Below are 23,652 nucleotides of genomic sequence, written 5' to 3' on the forward strand. Positions count from 1 at the left end.
AGTTATAGTCTGAGGCCTGCAGACACAGGGCTGGTGTCCACAGTTACAGTCTGAGGCCTGCAGACATACGGATGGTGCCCACAGTTACAGTCTAAGGCCTGCAGATATACGGATGGTGTCCGCAGTTACAATTTGCCTCACTGCTTTAGTCATAAATCCTCTTACTTAATGGGTATTCACAAACTCTCGTTATGTGCAAGCTTTGCCTGAGTGTGCTGAGAAACAGTTAAGAGATTAACAATGGTTTTTTCCCCTCTAAGAACCTATAAGCTGTAGTGATATAAGGAGGGAGATCGTCCTTCAAAGTGTCTGGTGTTTTCTCTTAGCAAGGTCCTCGTACACCCTTGTTTACAAGTACACCCTGCATCATGTCACTCTCTCCTCTGTGGCCAACCAGGAGCCTGAGAAGCCTGCTCATTCCTTACTTACTGCACAGAGAATTTCCCCGGCATGTTTGAAACATAGGATTGGGCCCAGTGGCTAAAGGACAGCATAACACACACCTGTCTTGTAGAAGGTCCCCTGTACTGGTTGGATTCCACCGTTACACTAACAGGGGGATGTTTCTGTCCTCTTCCTATCCATGGTCAGACCCTAGCCAAGCAGGGAAGCCAGCTGTCCTTAAAGTACACTTACGTTGTGGGTAAATAGATATCTGTGTACCACAGAGAGAATGTGATCCTCTCTATAAAGATTCCGTGCTTTCGATTTGGTTTGTTATCATATATCAGACTATTGGGTTCTTGTCATTACTTTATTGCAGAATTATATTGCAAAATTAAAGCTTTTGACACTGGGTTCAGTTCAGTTCAGTTCAGTTCAGTTCTGTAACAGCAGGATGCCATCTTTTTCTCTAGATGAGGTGACCTGCCACTTCTTTCTTAGCTGTGATTACCCTGGGAATGGCAACATTTTACATCAATCTGCCCACACTGTCTTTCCCCAGGGCCCTTCCATCATCGCACCTGTAAACAAGAGTGTTTGCAGATGCCCTCACAGCGGAGATTAACAAGGACCATGGCCTTAAACTCATGGATGCAGTAAACAAATGAGCTAGCCCAAGGTAGCTTTCCTCAAACACGGGAGTCTGAAGGACTGCAAAGGTCCTACAGTTAGCTTTCTGGTTTAAAGAGACCGCCTCTGCTTCCTGTGGGTGTGGCATCTTCTCTCGTGTTTTCTTTCAGACTTCCGGCCAGTTTGCTACGAGGAGCCCCTGCACTGGTGCTCTGTTGCCTACTACGAACTGAACAACCGGGTCGGAGAGACTTTCCAGGCATCCTCCCGGAGTGTGCTCATAGATGGCTTCACAGACCCCTCCAATAACAGGAATAGGTTCTGTCTTGGGCTTCTTTCAAATGTAAACAGAAATTCGACGATAGAAAACACCAGAAGGCACATTGGAAAGGGTGAGAACCATCGCAGCATGTCCCCATTGCTGCTTCTGAGCTAATAGAAGCCAGCTGCACAGTGGTCATGTAGGATGCCTATGGGAAGAACCCCAGGCAGTGTCACTGGAGGGGGACTTGTGCTCTCGGGAGCTCTTTCCTCTAAAGTCAGTAGACTATCTTCAGGGCTGGTCTGGGGTGAGTGCTGTGAAGACAAGATATCATAAAGGGCCAAATGTCATGGCTCAGCCCTGTTATCCCAGCACTAGGTAGAGGCAGGAGGCTAACCAGCCCGAGACATTGAAGGTCCTGTCTACAAAAATCGACAAATAAAACCCACAATAAATATGAAGGCAGGATGAGGTTATTCAATGGAAGTATTATTATTATTATTATTAGTGTATTTAAAGATTTATTTTATTTTTTATGTGTATTTGTGAGTACCTACATATATGTATTTGCACCAGAAGAAGGTGCCAGATCCCCCTGGGACTAGAGTTATAGATGGTTGTGAGCCACTGTGTGGGTGCTGTGAACTGAACCCAGGACCTCTGCAAAAGCAGCCAGTGCTCTTAACTGTCAAGCCTTCGCCGCAGCTCCTTGTAAGGCATCTTTTCTTTAAGAAAGGTAAACCCTAAAAACAAAAACTAAACAACCCAGGATGTGATCCCTTGAAAAAACGTTGATTTTGACACTGCGGAACATGCCGTATCTTGAGAAAATATCCATAGGACATTCCTGGATGAAAAAGGCCTCAAGATATCGTGCAGAATAGGTTCTCATTTTATTTCATCTTTAAAAAAAAAAAAAACTGCCCTTAAATCCAGGCTTGTGGTAATCCTAACACTTGGGCAGTAGAGGCCAGAGTGTTGGAAGTTCAGGGTCATCCTCATCTACACAGAAAATTTGAGGCTAGCCTGAGCTACATGAGACCATGACTGAATAAATACAAAATAAATAAATTAGACTTGAAGAAGTATAGCAGAGGTTACCTGTGATTATTTCTACATAGTGGATTTATGGTTGATTTTTATTTATTTTCTGTGTTGTTCATTGCTGTTCTTTTATGCCAGGGCCTCACGCATGCTAGGCCATCAGGAAGCCGGTCTGTCTGTATTTGATGCATTTCCTCCAGTGGGCCCCTTGCTCGTGTGAGGATGGTGCGGGGCATAGGCTGTGCAGGGCTTGGATATCCGAGCAGTAATGAGAGGAGTCTCGGACAGCTCAGGAGGAGGAGGAGCTAGCTGTGTGATTGACAGTGATGGGACGTAAGGTTGTATAGTTGAGCAGCCTGTTCATCACTCTCCAGAGCTCCAGACACTCTTGATAATTAGCCAGCTTTTAAAAAGGAGGAGAAGGCTGCAGAGGCCTGGGTGATGCCGAGTGCAAGCTCCAGGGAGGGCTGAGCTGGGTCAGTGGCTGAGGATTTACTCCAAGGACAGTGGGGTGGGACAGCACGGTTCTCTGAGCTGCAGTGGCATCTTGGGCTCGGCCTTTTATGCTGGCTCCTGCCCTGTGGAGCAGTGGGGTACACTGCCCATCTCTGCCTTTCAACAGTTCCTCTCCAGCGTGTGCGATCTGCCATTGCAGAAGAGGACCACAGAGACCCGCTTGCACCCTGTCCCTACAGACCTAAGTCACACCCACAGCACCTCTGGTCTTGGCCACCACAGGGGGTTGAAAGACAGAGCCCCAGCTGAAATGTAAGCTGAGGTCTGGGCAGATCCTGCCTGAGGACCACATTACTTGGATTCTTCTTGGCATCTTGAGTGAACATTTCCCCTTTGTGAATGTTGTCTTGAGAAGAGGTCTTGCCGTGTGGCCCACACTGACCTTGAACTGAAGAGACTCCTGCTTCAGCCTCTGGGGAATGGAAATGTGCTACCGTGCCCAATTTGTGTGTGTGTGTGTGTGTGTGTGTGTGTGTGTGTGTGTGTAAGAGAGGGTGTGTGTAAGTGTGCATGTCAGAGAGTGTGTAAGAGAGAATGTGAGTGTGTGTAAGAGAGAGAGAGAATGTGAGTGTGCGTGTGTGAGAGAGTGTGTGTAAGAGAGAGTGAGTGTGAGAGTGTGTGTGTGTGTGTGTGTGTGTGTGTGTGTGTGAGTACGTGTTGTTGAGGATTGAACTTGGGACCTTGCTCGTGGTAGGTAAATGGTCTTTCACTGAGCCAGCGGGAGAACAGGTCCAGGATTCTAGCAATACGTTTGTTTGCCCTGCTGTATTGAAGCTTCTCAGTTTTAGTGGCCATGTGTAGTCTACCAAGGGGTTAATAACATTACATCGTAACACGAAAAGGCATGATGTCACATCTCAGCATTCATAAAGAACTATTGTGAAGGACTACCACACGCATGTCACAAGTTCCGGTTCCAGTGAGCTTAAATCCTGACAGCTACAAATTCTGGAGACTGCCTACTAGCATCCAAGAAAGGAGAGGGCCAGTGAACTACATGAAATGCTGTCCAGCATTCTATGTTTGACAAGAAAGGAGAGGGCCAGTGAGCTACATGAAATGTTGCCCAGTGTTCTATGTTTGACAGACTGTCCTGCCTGATTCCACTGCCACAGGCTTCTCCCTTGTGGCTTTTCCAACCTGAAGCAATAGGGCAGAGTAATGTGTAAGGAAAGGCTCATCTCTCCCCATTAGGCTGCCTGAACAGTGTGTTCAGATGCCCAGCACTGTGTGACTCCCGTGCAGGCTCAACCTTGAAAACAGAGCTGCCCCAGGTGACCCTGACGCTGACACAGGATTCAACGCCACTGTGTTGCTTACATGATGGGCCAAATGACATCATGTGACCATGCGACTCCTGGAGTTGCTGCTGTCATCTGACATTCAGAGTTCAGTCTTGGGCTGTGCTGGCTTTTTCCTCTAGAGGGATACCTCCCCCTTCTCTCCTGTGCCAGCTTGTGCTGGGTTTGCAGATAAGGCTTCGACCTGAATGAAAACCACCCCCTAAACACACACAGACCAGGCTCCGATGACCAAAATCTTAGCTATTGTAAGCAGTAGGTTCCGGGAGGATTATGCACCTGAAGGTCATTCCGTTCAAATACCCGCTAAGCCTGCAGTAGCCCTCCATACCCTGGCTGTTCCTACCAGCTTTCTGGTCTGCGGGACAGCACGCAAGCGGGTCTCTGTGGTCCTCTTCTGCAATGGCAGATCACACACGCTGGAGAGGAACTGTTGAAAGGCAGAGATGGGCAGTGTACCCCACTGCTCCACAGGGCAGGAGCCAGCATAAAAGGCCGAGCCCAAGATGCCACTGCAGCTCAGAGAACCGTGCTGTCCCACCCCACTGTCCTTGGAGTAAGTCCTCAGCCACTGACCCAGCTCAGCCCTCCCTGGAGCTTGCACTTGGCGTTGCCCTGACCTCTTCGGCCTTCTCCTCTGCAGGGCTTTTAAAAAGCTGGCTAATTATCAAGAGTGGAGCTCGAGACAGCGATAAACAGGCTGCTTGGAGCGCGGCTATACAACCGAATGCCCTGTCACTGTCAATCACTGTCAGTCACACCCACCCCATTGCACACAGGCAGCCCTGGCTTTGCTTGTGAGGGTCCAGCAGAGGAGCTATGTTCCAGCCAATCAGAGACATCCTTCCTCTTCCTCATGGTCACCAGTGCCTGAGTTGTGGGTGTCAGACCTGATGCCCATCATGGGAGAAAATAGAGACAAAAGCTGAGGGCAAATTAGAAGAGAAGGAGAAAGGCGGGGCAGGGTGGGGATAGAGGGGACGGGAGGAGGGGAGAGGAAGGATTTTCTCTGAGTCTGGTTTATTTCTAACACTCTCCAGTTCCATGTATTTATGCTTCTTACAGTTGAATAAAATCTGGTGTGTGTGTGTGTGTGTGTGTGTGTACACCACGCTTAATTTATTCAGGACATCCCTTTCAAACTGTAATCCCAGGAATGTTAGGTAAACAGATAAAAGCTACACACTGCTCGTGTTTTCACACGACCTCGTGTGGAAGTGTGTCGAGAGTGCCCCTGTCTCTCAGGGGCACATGTGTGATTTATAGGGGTGACTGACATTTCCCTGAAGCCTCTTCTCAGAAATATTTTAGCTTTGAGTCAGGGTCTCACTGGACATCCCTGGCTGGCCTGAACACTGTGCAGGCCAAGCTGGTCTCGAACTCACCTGCTTCTGCCCTCTGAGGACTGGGATTAAAGGTGTGCACCAAAGAGATAGGTTTATGACTGTTAGTGAGATTCCTCAAGCCCAGGAGTGGGTGTAGTGTGTGGATCTCAGTAGCATGTATAGGACACTCCTTTATATGAGGCCGTGAAGGACTTTGTAGGGTTTTGGAGTGTGTTTCTTTTGTGTCTAGTATCGTGGAAGGTAATTTTGAAGTTAACGAGATCAAAAGTGATGGAAGCAGTCCTGAGTGGGAGACTATTGGCTCGTTCTTGAGAATGGTCATTCATCTGGATCGGGTTTAATTTTTTCTTTATTTTATGTTTATGGGTGTTTTGCCTGTTTGTATATTTGTTTGCATTGAGTACCATGTGTATGTAGTACCCCTGGAAGCCAGAAGAGGGCGACAGATCCTATGAAACTGGAATTACAGATAGTTGTGAGCTTCAGTTTGGGTGCTGGGAGCTGAGCAGTGTCTCCAGCTATCAGGGCTGGGATTTTAATGGGCTTGTAGGAAGAGTCAAAGAAAACAAGTGGGTATTCGGGGCACTTGCACCTTCTCTTCTATGGCCAGTGATTAGGAGTTAAAGTGATTACGTAGGAGTTAGCGTGACTGTAGCGGGTCCTGTCACGTGACATGCTAGGAACCATTGAGAAGGAAGCAGAGAAGGAAGAGCGTGGTTTTGTGCCCACAGGTGTGCATTTGTACTACGTTGGGGGCGAGGTGTACGCGGAGTGCGTGAGCGACAGCAGCATCTTTGTCCAGAGCCGGAACTGCAACTACCAGCACGGCTTCCACCCGGCCACTGTCTGCAAGATCCCCAGTGGCTGCAGCCTCAAGGTCTTCAACAACCAGCTCTTCGCCCAGCTGCTCGCCCAGTCAGTGCACCACGGCTTTGAAGTTGTCTATGAACTGACGAAGATGTGCACGATTCGGATGAGCTTTGTGAAGGTAAGAGGGTTGGCTTTGGAATTATCACGCGGAAAGTGGGAGGAAAGCACAACATGCTCCTGGCTTGGCTCAGCGTTTGCCCAGCCAGTTCAGGTGGATACAGATTCAGGTTTGTGCGTGCGTGCGTGCGTGCGTGCGTGCGTTTCCTTCTAGAAAATGTACTGAATCTCTTTTTAAAAATTATCGAGTCCAACTTCCACTGCCCATACATTCCTGGGTGTAGAGCCACCCAAGGGAACTAGCGTGGTTGAGGTCAGTCTACCAGAGGAAACACCCTTAAATAAAACTGACTCTCCCTACAACCCATCAACTGTCTTCAGACTTCAGTTAGGGGTGAGGGATTTATGAACCTTCTTCCTGCTCTGTATTAGCCCCTCTCTCTCTTTCATATAGATTTCATATTTCCTATCTCACTATATGTAGTTCTGGTTCTCTTGGACCTCACTGTATAGACCAGGCATCCTGGGATTAAGGGCGTGTACCACTACAGCAAGCAACAGCGGACCTTTGGGGGAAATGTCATAAGTTTATAGGAAGGTGGAAGTAAGAAACAGTTATGTGAAGTTTTTGTAAGTAAGTGCGATTGTTTCTGATGTGAAGGTGCAGGGATGGGGATGACTGATGGACCGGATTAGTTGCTGCAGAGATTTCCCATCTCTCTCCCAGTCCCTGGGGCACTGCTGTCCCCCAGCAAATGAACAAGGTCTTCCTCTCAGTTGGGAAAGCCGTCAGACAAATGCAGGGACTAAATCCATAGATAAATTACAGAAGAGAACTGTTTCTACTCTAAGACAGCGGTGATCAGTGTTGGCACAAAATGAGGTGGAAACCTTGAGGCAGATATGAATGATTCAGGGAAATCACCCTGATAAGATCTGGACTTGTTCTTCAAACTCTGCATTGTATCTAACAGTTTTCACAAACCCCGCCCAGGGGAGGAGATGGCTTCCTTCAACGTTCTTACATTTCCCTTTAAATTTATTTTTATTTTATGTGTATGGGTGTTTTGTTTGCATATGTGCACCACATGCATGCAGTACCCAAAAATGCCAGAAGGGGACACTGACTCCCCTGGAGTTAGAGATGGTTGTGAGCTGCCGCCTGGGTGCTGGGACCACAGGTCCTCTGCAAGTGCTGTTAACCACTGAGCTCTCTCCAGGTCCCCTTTCCTTTTTGAAAAGCAGGGGATGAAACCCAGGGCTTCATGAAGTGAGTTAGGTAAGTGCCATCTACTGAGGTACAATCCTAGCCTTAAAGTAAGTTGTATTAGCCACTTAAAGTTAGTTACCATGGTCGATGACTGTTCTATACCCAAATTATATTTTTTAATATTGATAATTTTAATAATTATTTTTTAAAAAAGGATAAACATGTAGTTTTTCAATTTAAAGATCTTCTTAAAATTTAAAGATGTCTTTTGTCCTCTCTCATGAAGACAAAATTGCTTTATTCTTATCTTTAACATTCAAAGCAGGGAGACGGAGAGAGGGAGAGAAGCCACAGCAGGTGATGTTAAGATTCTGCTCTGTGTATTTACAGGTTGTTATTAATGTTCTCAAGGGATGGATGGTACCAGGCTTTGTATGTTTAAATGGGCAATTATATCTTACCAATTGGGTCAAAAAAAAAAAAAAAAAAAAAACATTCAAAGCAGAAAGAAAACCCCTGGAAATTTTCCAGGTGCACTGTTACTTTGAGGCCAGCAGAGGGCACTACAGTTATTTTCCCAGGTCCATTTTTTTAAAAAGATTTATTTATTTATTATATATAAGTACACTGTAGCTGTCTTCAGACACACCAGAAGAGGGCATCAGATCTCATTACGAGGGTGCTGGGAATTGAACTCAGGACCTCTGGAAGAGCAGTAAGTGCTCTTAACCTCTGAGCCATCTCTCCAGCCCTGGTCCATGTTTTTTCTTTTTTTTCTTTTTCTTTTCTTTTTTTTTTTTTTTTTTTTTCAGAGCTGGGGACCGAACCCAGGGCCTTGCGCTTGCTAGGCAAGCGCTCTACCACTGAGCTAAATCCCCAACCCCGGTCCATGTTTTTTAATGAGGATGAGCTCTTGGTATCTCACAGGTAATTCCTGCAATAAAAGCGTGTGTGGACATGTGATCATTTCCCAATAGCAACTCAGTGTTTCTCAGATACACAACAAACTCATAGAGATACAAAATGTAATTCACAGGATACAGCTACTTACAGCTGTTATGGGCTCCCCCCAACCCCCTTCCTACCCTCTCCTCCCTGTGATAATGGGGAAGAAAACTCAGGTCCTTGCACGGGCTAGGTAAACACTTCAGCACCAAGATTCATTGCCAGCCCTGCAAGGACTTAAACAAAATAAAAACTGTCAATGGTTAATTTCTTTCACATGACTAGACACTGGTGGTGACCGTTGTAAGCGAAGGACCAGACCATCTTTAAGGTCTTTGTTAGCTCTGGTTTTACTGGCCACAGCTGTCCTTTCAGCCAGCCGACAAGTATTTATTGGGCAGCTGCCAGTGGCGGGCCAGGAGCTGCTATGGCGCTGGGATGCTGAGCTGGTTATTCGCAGGCCTTGGCCTCATGAAACCAGTGCACTGGTAGCAGGACAGGGAGTAGGCAATGAGTGAGTTGAATAGGTAAAGGAAAAGAGAGAGGTTACAGGGAGGGGAGGCATCACTGAAGCTGGGTGTGCCTCAGAGGCCTGGAGGACTGACCTGGGTCTTCTGTGCAGAAAGCAGTAGAGTCCCAGAGAAAAGCAAGCTCGGAAGCCCCTGGCAGCCATGAGCCTGGCTATGGAAGGGTACAGGACTGAGTCATTGCAGCCTTTGAGGGGCGAGGGGCGGGGCGGGGGCGGGGCGGGGCGGGGGCGGGGGCGGGGCGGGGGCGGGGTCGGGATTAATGAGGTGGAAGCACTTCTGAGAGCCAAGTAGGGCTTACCACTCTGATGCTCTGAGGCTTTGGACAGAGGAATTTCATGGTCTGACTTGTTCCTTCCTTTGTTTTGGGGAAGGATGGCTCTGTGTAGCTCAGACTGACCTGGACTTCTGAGTCTTCCTGCTTCATTCTTTCTCCTGCTGGGGATACAGGCATGTATGGCCACGCCCATCTTTGTTCTGTCTTTAAAGGGTCAGTCTGGCTGCTAAGTGGAGAAAAGCCATGCTGTGCCGCGGGTGAGGTGGAAAGGAAGAGGCTGGCAAGAAGCTATTGCAGAGGACCTGGGTTCAATCCCCAGCATCTATCTATGTATTGGTTTACAGCCATCTGCAACTCGTTCCAGGGGTTCTGGCGCCCTCTTCTGGCTTTCTTTTTTTTTTTTTCAGAGCTGGGGACCGAACCCAGGGCCTTGCACTTGCTAGGCAAGCGCTCTACCACTGAGCTAAATCCCCAACCCCACTCTCTCTTCTGGCTTTCTACAGGCACTGCACACATAGTGCATGTATTAGGTAAATATGCAAACACACCCAGACATATAAAATAAAACAGTGGGACAATGAGAGCACCGGGAGAGCTGGGCGAGGTGGAGGACTCCCAATCAGAATGCAGGTTTGAAGTGGAGGAGAAGGAGGAGAGCTAGAAGTGACTCGGATTGCGGTCCAGCAGGATGGAAGGGATGCAGGTGGGTGTGGTGTGCAAGGTTCCGTGTAAGTCACAGCAGCTGTCAATCATATTTGCAATGTGGCAGAGACTCAAGAGTCTGTTTGGAGAGAGTGGCCAGGGCTGCAGATGTCAGTTGGAAGTGGTCCTTACTTGGATGGTATGTAGCTCCTTGTGTCTGGATGAGACTACAGGCTTGAGTTTAAGCACAGGGGGCTATGCTAGAACTGAGCTGGCCAGAGAAAAGTAGCCACCACGAAAGCCAGAGGGAAGGCCCATGAATGCATCAGAGAGGAGCTGTGTAGAAAGACAATCTGTTGCTGTACAAGTGGGTGTAGTTGAAACTTTATGTCTCCGATACTTTCAGGTTTAGTTCAGGCATGTCTGTCTTGGCTGTGTGCAAGCTATGAATATGGTCTACCTTAAATGTTGAAAGATTTCATTGGGTTTTGTGGTTCCGTTTTGCAGCTCTGGGGTAAATTTTGATGGTGACACAGTTAAGTTGAAAATCAGAGGGTTAGAGGCCCCTGTCTCGGTTTCTGGGATCAGAAAGGAAGGAGACCCAGGGCATAGGTGACTGCCAGGAGCTACTGCAAGCACACGGAGGGTGTGGGCAGGAGTGGCCAGGCAGAGTGGTTGTGCTGGATAATGGTGTGTGCATGTGTCTGCAAGCATGTCTGTCTGTGCACTGAGCTCTGTTGCCCTCTGGGGCCAGAAAGAAGGCTCTGGATCCCCTGGAAGTGGACTTACAGATGGTTGTGAGCTGCCATGTAGGTATTGGGAAGCAAACACTGGTTCTCTAAAAGAGTAGCCAGTGCTCTAACCACAGAGGCGTCTCTCCAGCCACTGTCCTAAAGTTTTTAGACAACTCTGGAGAATCATGATTATCAATAATAAAGAGTCTGAAATTCCCCCTTAATGCTTAAATAACTTTCCATTGGTGGATAGCATATTAGAAATAATAGACATCCACCATTTATATATCTATATCATCTATCTATTGAGCTATCATCTTATTGATCTATCATCTATCGATCTATTATCTATTGATCTATCTATTGAGCTATCATCTACCTATTGATCTATCATCTGTCTATATCATCTATTTTCTATCTACTTGTCATCTATCTACCATCTATGTATCTATAGCTATCATCTATCAATCAATATTTGTCTATTGTTTATCACCTACCATCTATCTACTATCCTTATATTTCTATTGTCTATCAATCATTTATCTATTTATTATCTATCTACTACTATCCACGTATCAATATCAATCATCTATCAATCAATATCTATCATCCATCTATCATGTATCTGTCATTTTAGTAACTCTTACCAATGGGGTAAGTGGGAAGTTTCTGAGGGACCCTGAGACAGCTCTAAGCTCTGACATTGCACTCTCAGAATCAGGAGTTACTGGTCTTTGCAACTTTGCAATCTCTGGTTTTAGTGAGTAGTAGTTTTGTGCAGACACAGGCTTCTACAGGAAGAGTAGGACATGAGGTTGAGCCTCTTTCCTAGTGGCGGGGAGATGCCACGCCAGCCCCTCCCATGTGGGGTGCAGAGCCCCGAGACACCTATAAGTGCCACCTATAAGTGCGTGTCTAGGTGTAAATGGGCTAACGGCAACCACTCTGTCTGGCCTGGGCCACTCTGAGGCATCTGTCCCCTCCCACAGGAAGCCTGGGACCCTGCATTCCCGGCGCTCTGCCTGGAGGCATCTGGCAGAAAGATACACTTCAGTCTGGGCTCTTTTCTTCCTTTGCAGGGCTGGGGAGCCGAGTATCATCGCCAGGATGTCACAAGCACCCCCTGCTGGATTGAGATTCATCTTCATGGACCACTGCAGTGGTTGGACAAGGTGCTAACTCAGATGGGCTCCCCACACAACCCTATTTCTTCAGTGTCTTAAGTCATGTGCTCAGCTGCATTTCCACAGAATAGACGAAGGCAGGGGCTTCTACCACTGCAACTCGCAGCTAGTACAAGACCCTGGACGCAGATGTAAACACGTACGATGCACACGATTCCCATTTCTATCCCCATTGGTTCTGTGCTACCTACTTAACCTGAGGCTAGTGCTGTGTGGTTGAAGAAGCACGTTTTCCAGACCGGTGTCTGATTAGAAGCCAAGTCTTTTGTGAGAGGGCAAGCGGCATGTGAAGCCCACTGGGTCAGCTCGTCACTCTGCAGAAGGTTGTGCCCCAGAAGGAAAACACAGAGCTGCTTACATAGGAAAATACACGAGCACTAGAGCAAAACCAGTCAAACCCACATGATTGCAAAAAGACCTCACTTGCAATGTGAATGGCAAGAAAGGAGACCAAGCTTGTTCAAGGACCTGCGAGAGAGGCCCCAGAAACCTTCTCTCTGCAGCTGAACTGTGCGTGGCCGCGTACTGCGCTGATGTCAGGTACAGTTAACCGGATTTAAACTGTGATTGGAAAGGGGGAAACTGTGAAGCCTGGAGTCAGGCTGCCTCCATCTACCACTGCTGAAACATCCAGCAAGCAAGCAGCAAGCAAACAAAACCAAGGCTCATGAGGGAAGACAGCCCGAGATGAGCCTTGGTCCCCAGGCCAGGGCTAGCCCAGAATTCAGGCCCAGGAGCACAGGGGCTCCTGCTTCCACTCTGGGCGTCAGCTTCCCACCTTCCAGCTCCTCCTGTCTGACCTTGCAGATGGCTGTCTGCCCTGTGTACACGGCGAACCCTGTGCTGAGGTGAAGCTGCAGATGGAAGACTGGGAGCGAAGTCGCATGGCGACCTACACTACTAGGTGGGGCATCCTTTGCCTCATCTTCTCTCCTGGTGACAAACACTAAGTGATTACAGATGATTTAAACGACAGCAAAGCCATGGGGGAGAGCTAGAGGCATCACTGGGTCGTGTACATGTATTTCTCAATCCAGTACCTGAGTTGATTAAGTTATTAGCTGGTTACATCTGTGGCAGCCTCTTCTAAAGCTATGAAATACCTGGATAGAGCCTCCCAGGTGAGGTAGGAATGTTTCATATGCCCTACAATTTTTTGAGGAAACAGTGGTAGTGAATAATAAAGCATTTTTAAAAACACCTTATGTATATATACACATATATACATATAAACATATATGTACATTTACACACACATGCATATTTAGCATGCATGCATTAACGCTTGTTATTTCCTTTGTTGGACGATAAAGGGAAACATCCTCCAGACTTCAGGGTACATGCACTTGTTAATCACCCCACTGCTTCTAAGTTTACTTCGGGCCCTTTGAGAAGCACATTATTTAGGATGGCATTCATGGTTTCCAGGGTAGAGCGTCCACTGTCCGAGATGCCTTCGTTCAATCCACTCTGCCTAGCATCGATGTATACACACTGTTTGTTCCCCATACAACTGTATTTTAAGATAGAGATGATGATCACAAGTCACACACAATGCCCACTCTATCTATAAAACCTACCATTCTTATATATACATATTATGTCAGAAAACACACATTTCGTCTCAAACTACCACTTAGATTGTATAATACCCAAGCATGTTAATTCATACAGTCTGTCTTGTGCCTTTGTGTGTACTGGGTACGATGTCAGGTGCTGTGGAATCAAATGTACATTAGCGGTAGTAGCCCCCAACTCCCCAACGCCCTATATCTAACATTTGCATAGACAAATAGGACAACATAGGACTTTAAAAACCCACACATGTGAACTTTCTTGGGCTTGAAAAATAATGTAACCAAGTTCTTAATTATTATTATATTGGAATTTCACATCGCTTCAGAACAATTAGGTAATTTGTCTTTGCATAACTACTTTCATCCCTAGTCACTCCACCTCCTGGAACCCCTATTTTTCTGGTATTTCTCCTGGCCTCTTCCTTGGAAAAGCCATGCATATGACAGATCTCCGAGTACCCATCCAAGGACGCAAAGTGTTTGTCCCAGATTTCTAACAAGTGGCCAAATATCTCTGGCAATGTGTAGCTTTATGGAACTATTCAGAAGTAGAAGCTTCCAGGTATGGTGGAGCCTGACTTTAATCTCAGCAGGGAAGAGAAACAGATGGATCCCTGAGAATTCAGGGCTGACCTGGTCTACATAAGGAGTTACAGGACAGCCAGGGCTATACCTTGAGACCCTGTCTCAAAGCAAAGCAAAGCAAAACAAAAAAAGAAGCTTAAAAACAAAACTAAAAAACCAAATAAATTACTTGGCTTTCCTGGCAGTGTTAAGAAATCAGAGAAAATACTGAAATGTGTCTGAGTTCTTTGAGAAAGGAATCACAACATAGGTTCATATGTATATTATCAGAGAATTTAGCATCAAAGGGATGTAAGTCCTATGCTCTATAACATAGTCACATTTTAATGAGTTTCCCCCTTGGCGGCTAAGAGATCAAAAATATCATAAATGTAATCCTTTGACTTTAACTCCTCTGAGTGACCATGTGGCAATCACCCCATGAAACTGACAAGCAAAACTATGCTGCATGTGTTGTTTTACAGGGTAACAGGAAAAGTGGGTAGCCAGGCCTTTACACTGCAAATGTGCCTCCTGTTGCCCTGGGCAGTGGAGAACTGTATCAGTTTGGCCTGCCCACAAGACCCAGAATGCTTATCACTGTGTACAAGTAGGTATTTGTGAGTCTTAACAAATAAGACATGGTCAGTTTGTTTCAGCTAAATGATGCCACCTGCTTCAGGACTAAGAAGACACCACCTTTTTGAACACATGCTTCGGTGTTGTGTAGTCAGCAAACGCAGCAAACTCTCTAGCATTTAGAATACTCTTTTCATTGTTTTCTGAGGATGGGGTTATTCCCAGGACAACAGAAAGAAGAGGGTAGTGAAAACATCTTATAAACACTGCTTGCTGGACTTGAAGCTCCAGCTTAACTCCGAATGGTCCAGATATTTTGTGTATATATAATAAGTAAAATATACCGTGCATTCCACATCAACTTACCTGCTAGGAGTCAAGAGCTGCACTGTGCAAGGGTAGGTGACTGTCACATATGTGACAGCTAAGTTCAAATGAAAATAAGCAGACTACTGGGAGTGCTTTGATGCCCAGCAGCCTGGCCTCCCGTCCTGGAAATGACAAACACCGTCATCTGGTAGTTTGTGGTAGACAGTGAAACACCTTTGGGCTTATTTTTCTTCCGAACTCTAGGAAATACTTGTATCTGATCTGTGGCTCCTTAAGATGCTTAATCATAAGCTGTTCTACTTAGACATGGGATTTTTAAGAATTCTTCATGCTGTAAAAAAGCTTTGGTGGCACTATAAAAAAAAGGCATTGTGGACTATTTGGCATTATGTGTGTAATTTTAATGATACTTTGCAGAATTTTTAGAGATGTTTAACTACTCCTCCGCAGCTTAGCACCAGACCGCACAGCTCAAACCCTTTATGGTGATGTTATTGTTATTAAAGAGTGAATTTAATACACATTGTCATTTGAGCACCTTACCGTAGCAGCTCATCAAGGAGCATGTCTGTATTAAGATGGTTAGCATGTGATGCTTAAAACCCCTGGATACAGAGGGAAACTGTCACTAAAAATCATTTATTTTCATATGCCATGAAATATGTTTAACTGATTAAAACATTTTCTAAGAGAAGCTTGTGAAGTTGCGAATGACTGTGAAGTGATCACATGCTGCTGTTTTGTTTCCTCTGCCCCAAACTGTTCCACAGATTGGAGGCTTACAGCTACAGGTTGGGTGGGGTTCAGAAAGCCTTGGTAAGGGGCAGAGTCTACATGCCTTACTATCAGTGTTCTGGAATACTGGGGGATGCCTTGTAGCCTGAGTGATCCATCCTCTCACAGTTACAAGTATTTCAGCTTGTGGTCTAGTGGCTTGGTATACAAGCTAATATTCTACCAGAAGACAAAACAAAAAGCAGCATCTCTAGGCATGCTGTATGTGCAATCTGATGAGCTGAGCTCTCCTACCTTGCTGCTGTTTAAAAAAAAAAAAGTACCATTAGTGTGGTTACAGAAGCTATAAGTCTGAAATTAGTCTCCCTGTCCTGATCAAGGAGCTGGCATGGTAATTCTGGAGGCGCTGGAGGAAAATACATTTTCTTTTGCTAGACAGTGGGTGCAGGGTCACTTCCCTTTTCTTGAAGCCTCCAGCATCCTGCCCCTCCATAATCACATCTACTCCCTCGGGGTGGGAGCTCACTCTGTATGGCCTTTGCCATCTGCTCTGATTGAGTTGCCATCCGGTGAAAGTAACTTTACTAAGTAGACTAGTTACTTGCTGTACTATGATACTGACTGGAGCACCTCAACTCTGGCCTTCAGCTAAGTTCAGTAGCTGCTTTCCAACAGACAGATCTACAGGGTGGTGTTGTACAGCTAAGCAAGGCTTAGCTGGACTAGGTCGGCGTCAGACTTCTCTCCCAGGGGATATAGTTCGTGTCACAGTCGCACATGTGTCTGGCTACCAGGTGGTACAAGAGATCAGACCATGTATCTGATTTACCTAATATTTATCAAGTAACTGCAGGCTTTTCCACCCGCACCCAAGTTCACAAAATAATGAGTGTGAGACTTAATTATGAATGTTGAGGCCGTAAGCTAGGGCTTGTCCCCCGACTAGCTTGTAACCTACACTGTTAGAATATTCTAAGTCCTGCCATGTGGTTGGCTACCTCTCCTCAGTTTCATGTGGCCATTTTCTGAGAGTTGGGTTGTGGGGAAATCTCCCACTCTCGACTCTTATCCCAGAATCCTCTCTCCCTCCTGGAACTTCCACCTCCCTATTTCCTAAGTTAGCAGGCTGACAGCATTTTACTGACAGGTGACGCTTCTACGCCGTGCACAGGAGATTATCCCCAGGTTGGGCTAGGCTTATGACTACGTAACTGGCTTGTTTCAAGGCTGGCACACCATTATTTCTTCTGCTCTATACTGGCCAAAACAAGTGTCATGTCAGTTAATCAATCCTAATTAAGAGATAGGTAAATAAAAACCTAATGATGGAAGAAGCTAGTCGCATGTCGAAAGCAGTAACAAGCACTGAAGCCATCTCGAAGCTCTTAACACACAGCTCTAGTCCCCACCCCCTTTCATTCACACTCACACTCTTACTTGCTCTTCATCTGAAGCTGGGCTATTCTGCTACCAAAGTTCCAACATTTTGATACTGCAACAAGACACTGTCACTACAAACATAATGGGATACGTTTAAGTTGTAGCCAAGCAGGGACATGTGTGGCTCATAGGCTGCAGAGTGGTCAGGCAGGCAGGCCTGGAGACAACAGGGCTCCCAGTACTCTACGTACAGTACCAGTGAGCAGATTCTTCTATAGCCAGTGTGGAACTAAAGAAACGAGTACAGCAGACAACTCAAAGTTTAACAGCTGCCCTTTAATGGATAATTTTGGCAAAGGTCTTTTTCAGACACACGAACAACACAATGAAGACCGTCACTCTCTTCCCTGCATTTGTTTATATGGTGGTGAGGGTGGGCAGGCAGAGGGCCTCGCACAGGCTAGGGGGGCGCAGCAAGGCTGAACTGCGCCCATAGCCCTCTGAGTTTAACGTCGCTTACACTTCAGAACTTAGGGGTCAATCCACTGACACATTTGGCCTTGTCATACGTGAGCGTTGCTCTCCCTTCGGGATCTCCTTTATGACGAACGTTAAGAATGACTATAAGAAAACCAAACCTGCCCTGGCCTTGGTGGGCTGAGTAAGGATTCCCGGCCCTTCATTACAGCCTAGCTAGCTCCAGGTCACTGCGACAACCCAACATCCATTCCTTCCCAGTGCGTCCGGATGAGGAGCACAGCACCAGGTGATGTGATATTACTATTACCTTTATGACTTCCACAGGAAGTAACTGCCTCCTTAGCTTCAGTGAGCAGAACTGAAGAAAAACATTAAAGACCATACAGGAGACTTAGACTCAGGGTGATATGATACAATGAAATGCAAAAACTCAATACTTATTATCCTCAAATGCACACGCACACTTAACAGGAAATAGTTTTCTTCTCTCTCTCTCTCTCTTTTTTGAGAAAGGAACTTGCTATGTAGCCCAGGCTGGCTTTGAATCTGGGATCCTCTTGGCTCAGTTTTCCAAGTTCAGGGCTTCCAGGTGTGCACCACCAACGCCTGATTATCAGGGCATCGTCTTGGTCTAAAGGCACACCTATCCATCAGTCAGGCAAAGCACAGCAGACTTCCTGGTAAGCCCTCACACTGGAGCTCCTGGGAACTGCTGCTGTCTTTGCTCCAAAACTTGTTGATTGAGTAGCTGCTGCTGTTTCTGTAAAAACTGGACAACTTCTGGACTTCTTAGTAATGACTTCAAGAGAAAAGATCGAAAAGGATTATTGATAGAATTATCCATTTTTGTTTGAGAACAGGTCTCACACCACAGTCAGGCTGGCTTTGAACTCAACACAGTGCTCCTGGCCTGATTCTTTCAAGTGTTGGGATGTTTCTATAAGAAAGCATCAACCATGCTGACAGTCGGTTATACCTGATGTGCATATTTTTCCTATGTCATGTAGCAGTTTAAAATTAGTACTGCCTTTGTCTACATTTTTATATTGTCAAGTTTAAAATCTTTTCTTTGTGATTCTTTAGTATTATAAAACCTCACTGTAGAAGTTTGAGATAAAAATCTAAATTCATTTTCTTAAAAAATGTCTAAAAAAAAAGTCTAATATTCTACCAAAAACTTATGTCGAAAGTATATCATGAGTTAAAGTCTCTCCTTCAAATTACTTTCGAAATATTCCAATATCTTATCAAACAACCGCCCCTTTCCTGATTGACTTCTGGTAATTTCCATCAGTTGTATATCAGAGACTCTTATTAAATATTAGTAATTCTATCTCAGTGCCTTTACAGTACTACTCTATATACTTAGAGTCTGTTTTAAAATCTCATCTTTCTCAATCAAAGGTTAGTCAGTGAGGAAAACAGGGCTAAAGGTGTTCCTTCCACTGCAGTCCTGGAAGGGGAGGGGAGGTCACCGTGTCCAGTGACAAGGCACTGTGCAGTTCTGATGGCCAGTCAACTACTTCTAACGTCTTAAAAGGAAAAACAGTCCCATTGAAAACAAGCCGTTTTCACTAAAGGGATCTGCACTTACCAGTCTTTTCTGATTTAACACTTGCTCTAATAGAGTAGGTCTTGCAGGGCGATCCCCAAAAGATCCCGTTCTCTGTTTGACAATGGAGAGTATGTTTTCTGTGCTTTCCTGGGATCAATGACAGAACGGTTAGTACAGTATTGTAATCCACAACTGCAGGTATTTCAGTGAAATGAGCATCTCTCTTATCTTTGTCCTTTTTGTTCAGTGTCTGTGGAACTTTAGAAAAGCCTCTGGGTAAGTCACAGGTGCTGGCAGTTAATTCTCAGTAAACTCCTCCTCCCTGCAGGCTTTTAAAGTCTCAAATTGAAGCTACTGGGCAGAGGGGAAGTTAGTTCCCCGAGGGCTGTTCCCTGAAGAATGACAAGTGACACCGAAATCTCCTCAGACAGAACAATCTTTGTCCACACTTCTGCTCACTTTGGGACAAAATAAATTACTCAGAGGCAATCTACTGCTAATGAGGTACTGGATTCATACCCACAAGAAGAGAGTGGCAGTAAAATATTGCTTACAGAAGCAAACAGCTTTCAGAGTAAGCTGGATGGAAGGGGCCAGGGATCACAGCTATGAGGTCACCGCTACAGAGCACATAGCAAGTTCTGCAATAGCAACCTTTCCCTGAGACTGAATCCCATTACAATGTTGCTCAAGTTAGGGGAAACGTTGTGCCCCTAATAAAACCACGCTCTGACAAAGAAAACTAGGAGAGACTGGCTAAGGGCTGAACCTAGGACCTTGCCATGCAAAGAAAAAGAATGGGCTGTACTTAAAATGCTTTATCATGAGGCCATGCCTATATGAAATTATTAATATTATTATTTTATTATATTGGTCTTGTCCCTTTTATCTACTGGTTTTTGAGTTTATTAAAATAGCCTCTTCCCCCCTTTATCGTGAGATGCTTAGCAAACTTTTGTTATAAAAACGTTTCCATACATTCATGTTTTAGGTCTCAAAATATTAAAAACTCTAAAAGAGAATTCAAATATCACAAAAGCAAAGACAATTTCTTCTTCTAACTCTCCCCAGTTATCCTTATTTATAGCACTGTTTCCTTTACGTACACAATACACGGAATGCTAGAGTTGACTTGACTGTAGAGAACCCTGTGTCTTCACAACTCCAGGCCTTGCACTGTGTAGGTAGGATGTTAGCACCACAAAACTCAAAGACACTTACCGTAGCAATAGTTATCCAGTCTGAACTTCAAAAGGAACTTCTGTGGTAAGGAGGCTGCCTACTTTTTACGGATCTGGTTTTGTTTTTTAAACAGCTCTAATATTTAGGCCGACTTTGCTGGGTTTGAGCTGAAATGCACACCAATTATAATTTCCATCTAGCCAAAATAAATCCGAAGAAACACTAACTGGGCCTTATTTTAAGGCCAAAAGATGAGGGAGGCGATTTAAGCGAGATGAAAACGGACCTAAGTCCACACAGCCAGCAGCAGAATCCCAACTGCAAAGCACACTGGCTTCTATCTTCCCATGCTTGACTTGGATCAAGTAACGCCAAAGTGCTCTGTGAGTTACTACCCCACTGCCAATCCAACTTTTCTTCGGAGCCACGGGGTTTAAGAAAAACAAACAAACAATCCCCCCAAAACAACAAAAAACAAAGGTCAAAAAGTTACAGAAAACTAAAAATAGGGTATGTAGGAAGCCACAGGGTGGAGAAGGGGAAGGGTTTACTGACAAGAGGTGCAGATCACCTCCAAAGTGCCAGTGTCGGGTGGGGCTCTCACTGTCTGCTCAATGGCAATGAGAGGATGAGCCCAGCCCCTTGCGGGGGGACCCTGAGTGTGTACAGTGGAGTGGCACCCACCTCCCCTGGCCCCGGGGCCCGAGGAGCATACCTCCAGTTTGACATTGCCTGTGCTGGCCGCGGCGGGGCCACCAGAGCCCTGTGCCTGGTCGCTCTTCTTCTTCTTGTACTTGTCCTTGTACATCTTGTTGCGGTGCTTCTTACACATCCAGGGCTTACGCTGCTTGGCCACCTGGCTGGTGGTCTCGCGGCAGCCCTCGTAGGTGCAGGTCTTCGAGCCTCGTCTGCGCGCCGCGCCGCCACCCTCGGCATCCTCGTCCTCCAGCTCCTCGGGGCTGGCCGCACTCTCGCCGCCGCCCGCCGGGTCCGATGTGTCCAGGAGGTCGGCGTCGTCCTCCCCCGCCTCATCCTCGGCGTCCGCCGCCGCCTCGCTCCCCGCTAGACCTGGCCTCAGAGCGCTGTCCGCCGCGGCCTCGTCCTGTCGCATCACCAGCACCGTCACGGGAGGGGCCGTCCGGGGACTGGTGGTGCCCGGCCTGGAGCCCTCGGACACAGCTTGCGCCTCCGTGATGCCGCCAGAGCCAGGGTCCGCCACCGCGGCCCGTCAGCACTTGAAAAACACAACGGGACTTCACAAGCGATCCGCCGTACGTCCGGGGACCCGAGCAGCCCGCACTGCACTGCGCGTGCGCAACAGCGGTCTGAGCGCCTGCGCTTCAGAGCTGGGGGGCGGTGCTGAGCAGGTGCAGGACAGAACCGAATGCGCCTGCGCCGCGGCTTTCCGCAAACGATTGCTGAACGCTGGCAGACCAAGGACCCCGCTAGCTTCCAGGCTGGGAGGAACAACAGACAGCAGCAACGATTGCGCCTGCGCAGCTGTCTTCTCGCCGGCGAGCGATTTCGGAGAGCTGGAGACTCAGGAAGCTTGTCAAAGAGACCTGGGCACCGCCAGAAGGCACTTTCTGCCTAAACCCACCCTCCCTAAAGGGTTCAAAGCACGTCTCTTCTGCAATGTCTCTGGGTCAATTAGGAAGGTTTCTGAGAGGAGTTTGAAACAACTTAAGGAGGAAATGGTTTATTTGACTCATGCATCCCAGTCAAGCCGGGTGAGAACATGCTTTCAGCTAGCTTTCTTACCCAGGCATGCCTTTTCTGACATTCCCAACAATGGGATCGTTGGCTTACATGACAGTTCTGTTTTTATTTCCCGCATAAGCTTCCCACTGACTTCCATAGTGGGTGCATAGGTTGGCGTTCACACTAGCAATGTACAAGAGGTCCCTTTCCTCCGTATCCCCACCAGGGCTTGATATCTTACGGTAATAACTGTTTCATCTGGGATGGAATAACACTGTAGTTTGGATTTGCACATTAGGATTAGTGATGTACATTCCATACACCTGTTGGCCTTTGTATGCTTTTCTTTGTGAACTAACTATATCGCCCATTTCAATAGGGTTCTTAGGTATTTATTATTTTTTTTACTTATTTTTATTGTATTTGTTTGAATTCTTTAAATAATTCTGATGCTAACTACTCATCAAATGTAGTTTGCAAATATTTTCTCCCGTTCTAGAGATTGCCTATTCTCAGGTCTTTTACTGAGCCACAGCTTTTTAGTTTGATACCCATCAATTTGTGTTTTTTTTCGCCCCACTTCCTATGTTTTAGAGGTGTCTTATACAAATAGATCTTTGCCCATTCATCTGCCCTATTTTTATTTCTAGTGGTTCACAGTTTTAGGCCTTATATTTCAGTCTTCAATTCATTCTGTGTTGATTTTTATAAATAGGGGTTTAATTTAAGTCTTCTTTTTAAAATCTATAAAGCTGAAATGAACTTTATTCAAGAATGAACCAGTGTACAAAAATATGCTCATATTATAAAAACATATTGAATTGAGTATTTTTTATTCTTTTAAACTCAGTCTTAGTTGTCAGTTTTGTTTGAAGCTTTATTATTATTATTATTATTATTATTATTATTATTATTATTATTAATGTATGAGTACACTGTCACTGTCTTCAGAAACACCAGAAGAGGGCATCAGAGCCCATTACAGATGGTGGTGAGCCACCATGTTGTTGCTGGGTGTTGAACTCAGGACCTCTGGAAGAGCAACCAGTACTCTTAACCACTGAGCCATCTTTCTAGTCCCAAGCTGTTGTTTTTTTAAAGTTTCATTTGCAAAGCCATAAATTTTACTTAGTGTAAGTATACATTGTAAAGAATCAGTCCATTTATAAAGGTATACAACCAATCTTATAAGACATTTTGGTTCCTTGGTTTTCCGTAGTGGAGATCCAGTCCTGGCTTTGTGAGTGCTTGGCAGGTTCTACCACTGAAGCTAGACTACTAGCCTTAAAGCATATACCATTCACTATAGCGTCCTTGTCTCTTCTAAAGCAGTCCCTGCTCCAACTCCCAGCCCCAGGAAACCATTACCCTACTCCCAGTCTCTGGAAAGTTGCCTTTTGTGGATCTTTTTATCGATGTAGCAGACAACACCCAGGAATCTGAGCTCGGTTTCTCAGGAGAGATGAAGTTGGCATACATTGTCTCTAGGCTTTTCCCTAAAGTCTGAATGAATATAGGTAGACTATCTCAAACTCACAATGGTTTGCCTTAAGGTTTTTAAAATTTGTAATGATACAAAGGTAAAAAAAATTTCAAGAAAATACTATCCTTTGGGTCTTCGAAGCTTTATTTTTGAAGTT

At 45.9% G+C, this 23,652-nt stretch overlaps 2 protein-coding genes and 1 long non-coding RNA gene across 4 annotated transcripts in view; 1 reads left to right on the top strand and 2 right to left on the bottom strand.

Moving 5' to 3' along the window:
* Smad9 (SMAD family member 9) overlaps positions 1-15,673 on the top strand; it is a 49,810-nt gene extending 34,137 nt beyond the window's left edge. For both annotated transcript variants that reach the window (NM_138872.2, XM_063282646.1), the window contains exons 4-6: positions 1,185-1,406; positions 6,215-6,471; positions 11,825-15,673. In NM_138872.2, coding sequence (NP_620227.2) covers positions 1,185-1,406; positions 6,215-6,471; positions 11,825-11,968 — 623 coding nt within the window. In that variant the 3' untranslated portion in view covers positions 11,969-15,673. The remainder of the gene's footprint in view (positions 1-1,184; positions 1,407-6,214; positions 6,472-11,824) is intronic.
* Positions 741-9,297, bottom strand: LOC120100820 (uncharacterized). The gene is made up of 2 exons (XR_005500959.2): positions 9,171-9,297; positions 741-1,590 (listed from the first exon to the last, which is right to left on the bottom strand). It is a non-coding gene; the product is annotated as an uncharacterized LOC120100820 (long non-coding RNA).
* A 1,736-nt stretch (positions 15,674-17,409) lies between the features above and the next one.
* Positions 17,410-21,593, bottom strand: Rfxap (regulatory factor X-associated protein). Its single transcript, NM_001044263.1, has 3 exons — positions 21,027-21,593; positions 19,169-19,276; positions 17,410-18,373 (listed from the first exon to the last, which is right to left on the bottom strand). The coding sequence occupies exons 1-3, from the start codon at positions 21,420-21,422 to the stop codon at positions 18,263-18,265; spliced, it is 615 nt and encodes a 204-aa protein (NP_001037728.1). The 5' UTR covers positions 21,423-21,593; the 3' UTR covers positions 17,410-18,262.
* Positions 21,594-23,652: the final 2,059 nt, after the last annotated feature.

The sequence above is a fragment of the Rattus norvegicus genome, chromosome 2 (assembly GCF_036323735.1).
Source record: "Rattus norvegicus strain BN/NHsdMcwi chromosome 2, GRCr8, whole genome shotgun sequence".
Taxonomy (NCBI): Eukaryota; Metazoa; Chordata; class Mammalia; order Rodentia; family Muridae; genus Rattus; species Rattus norvegicus.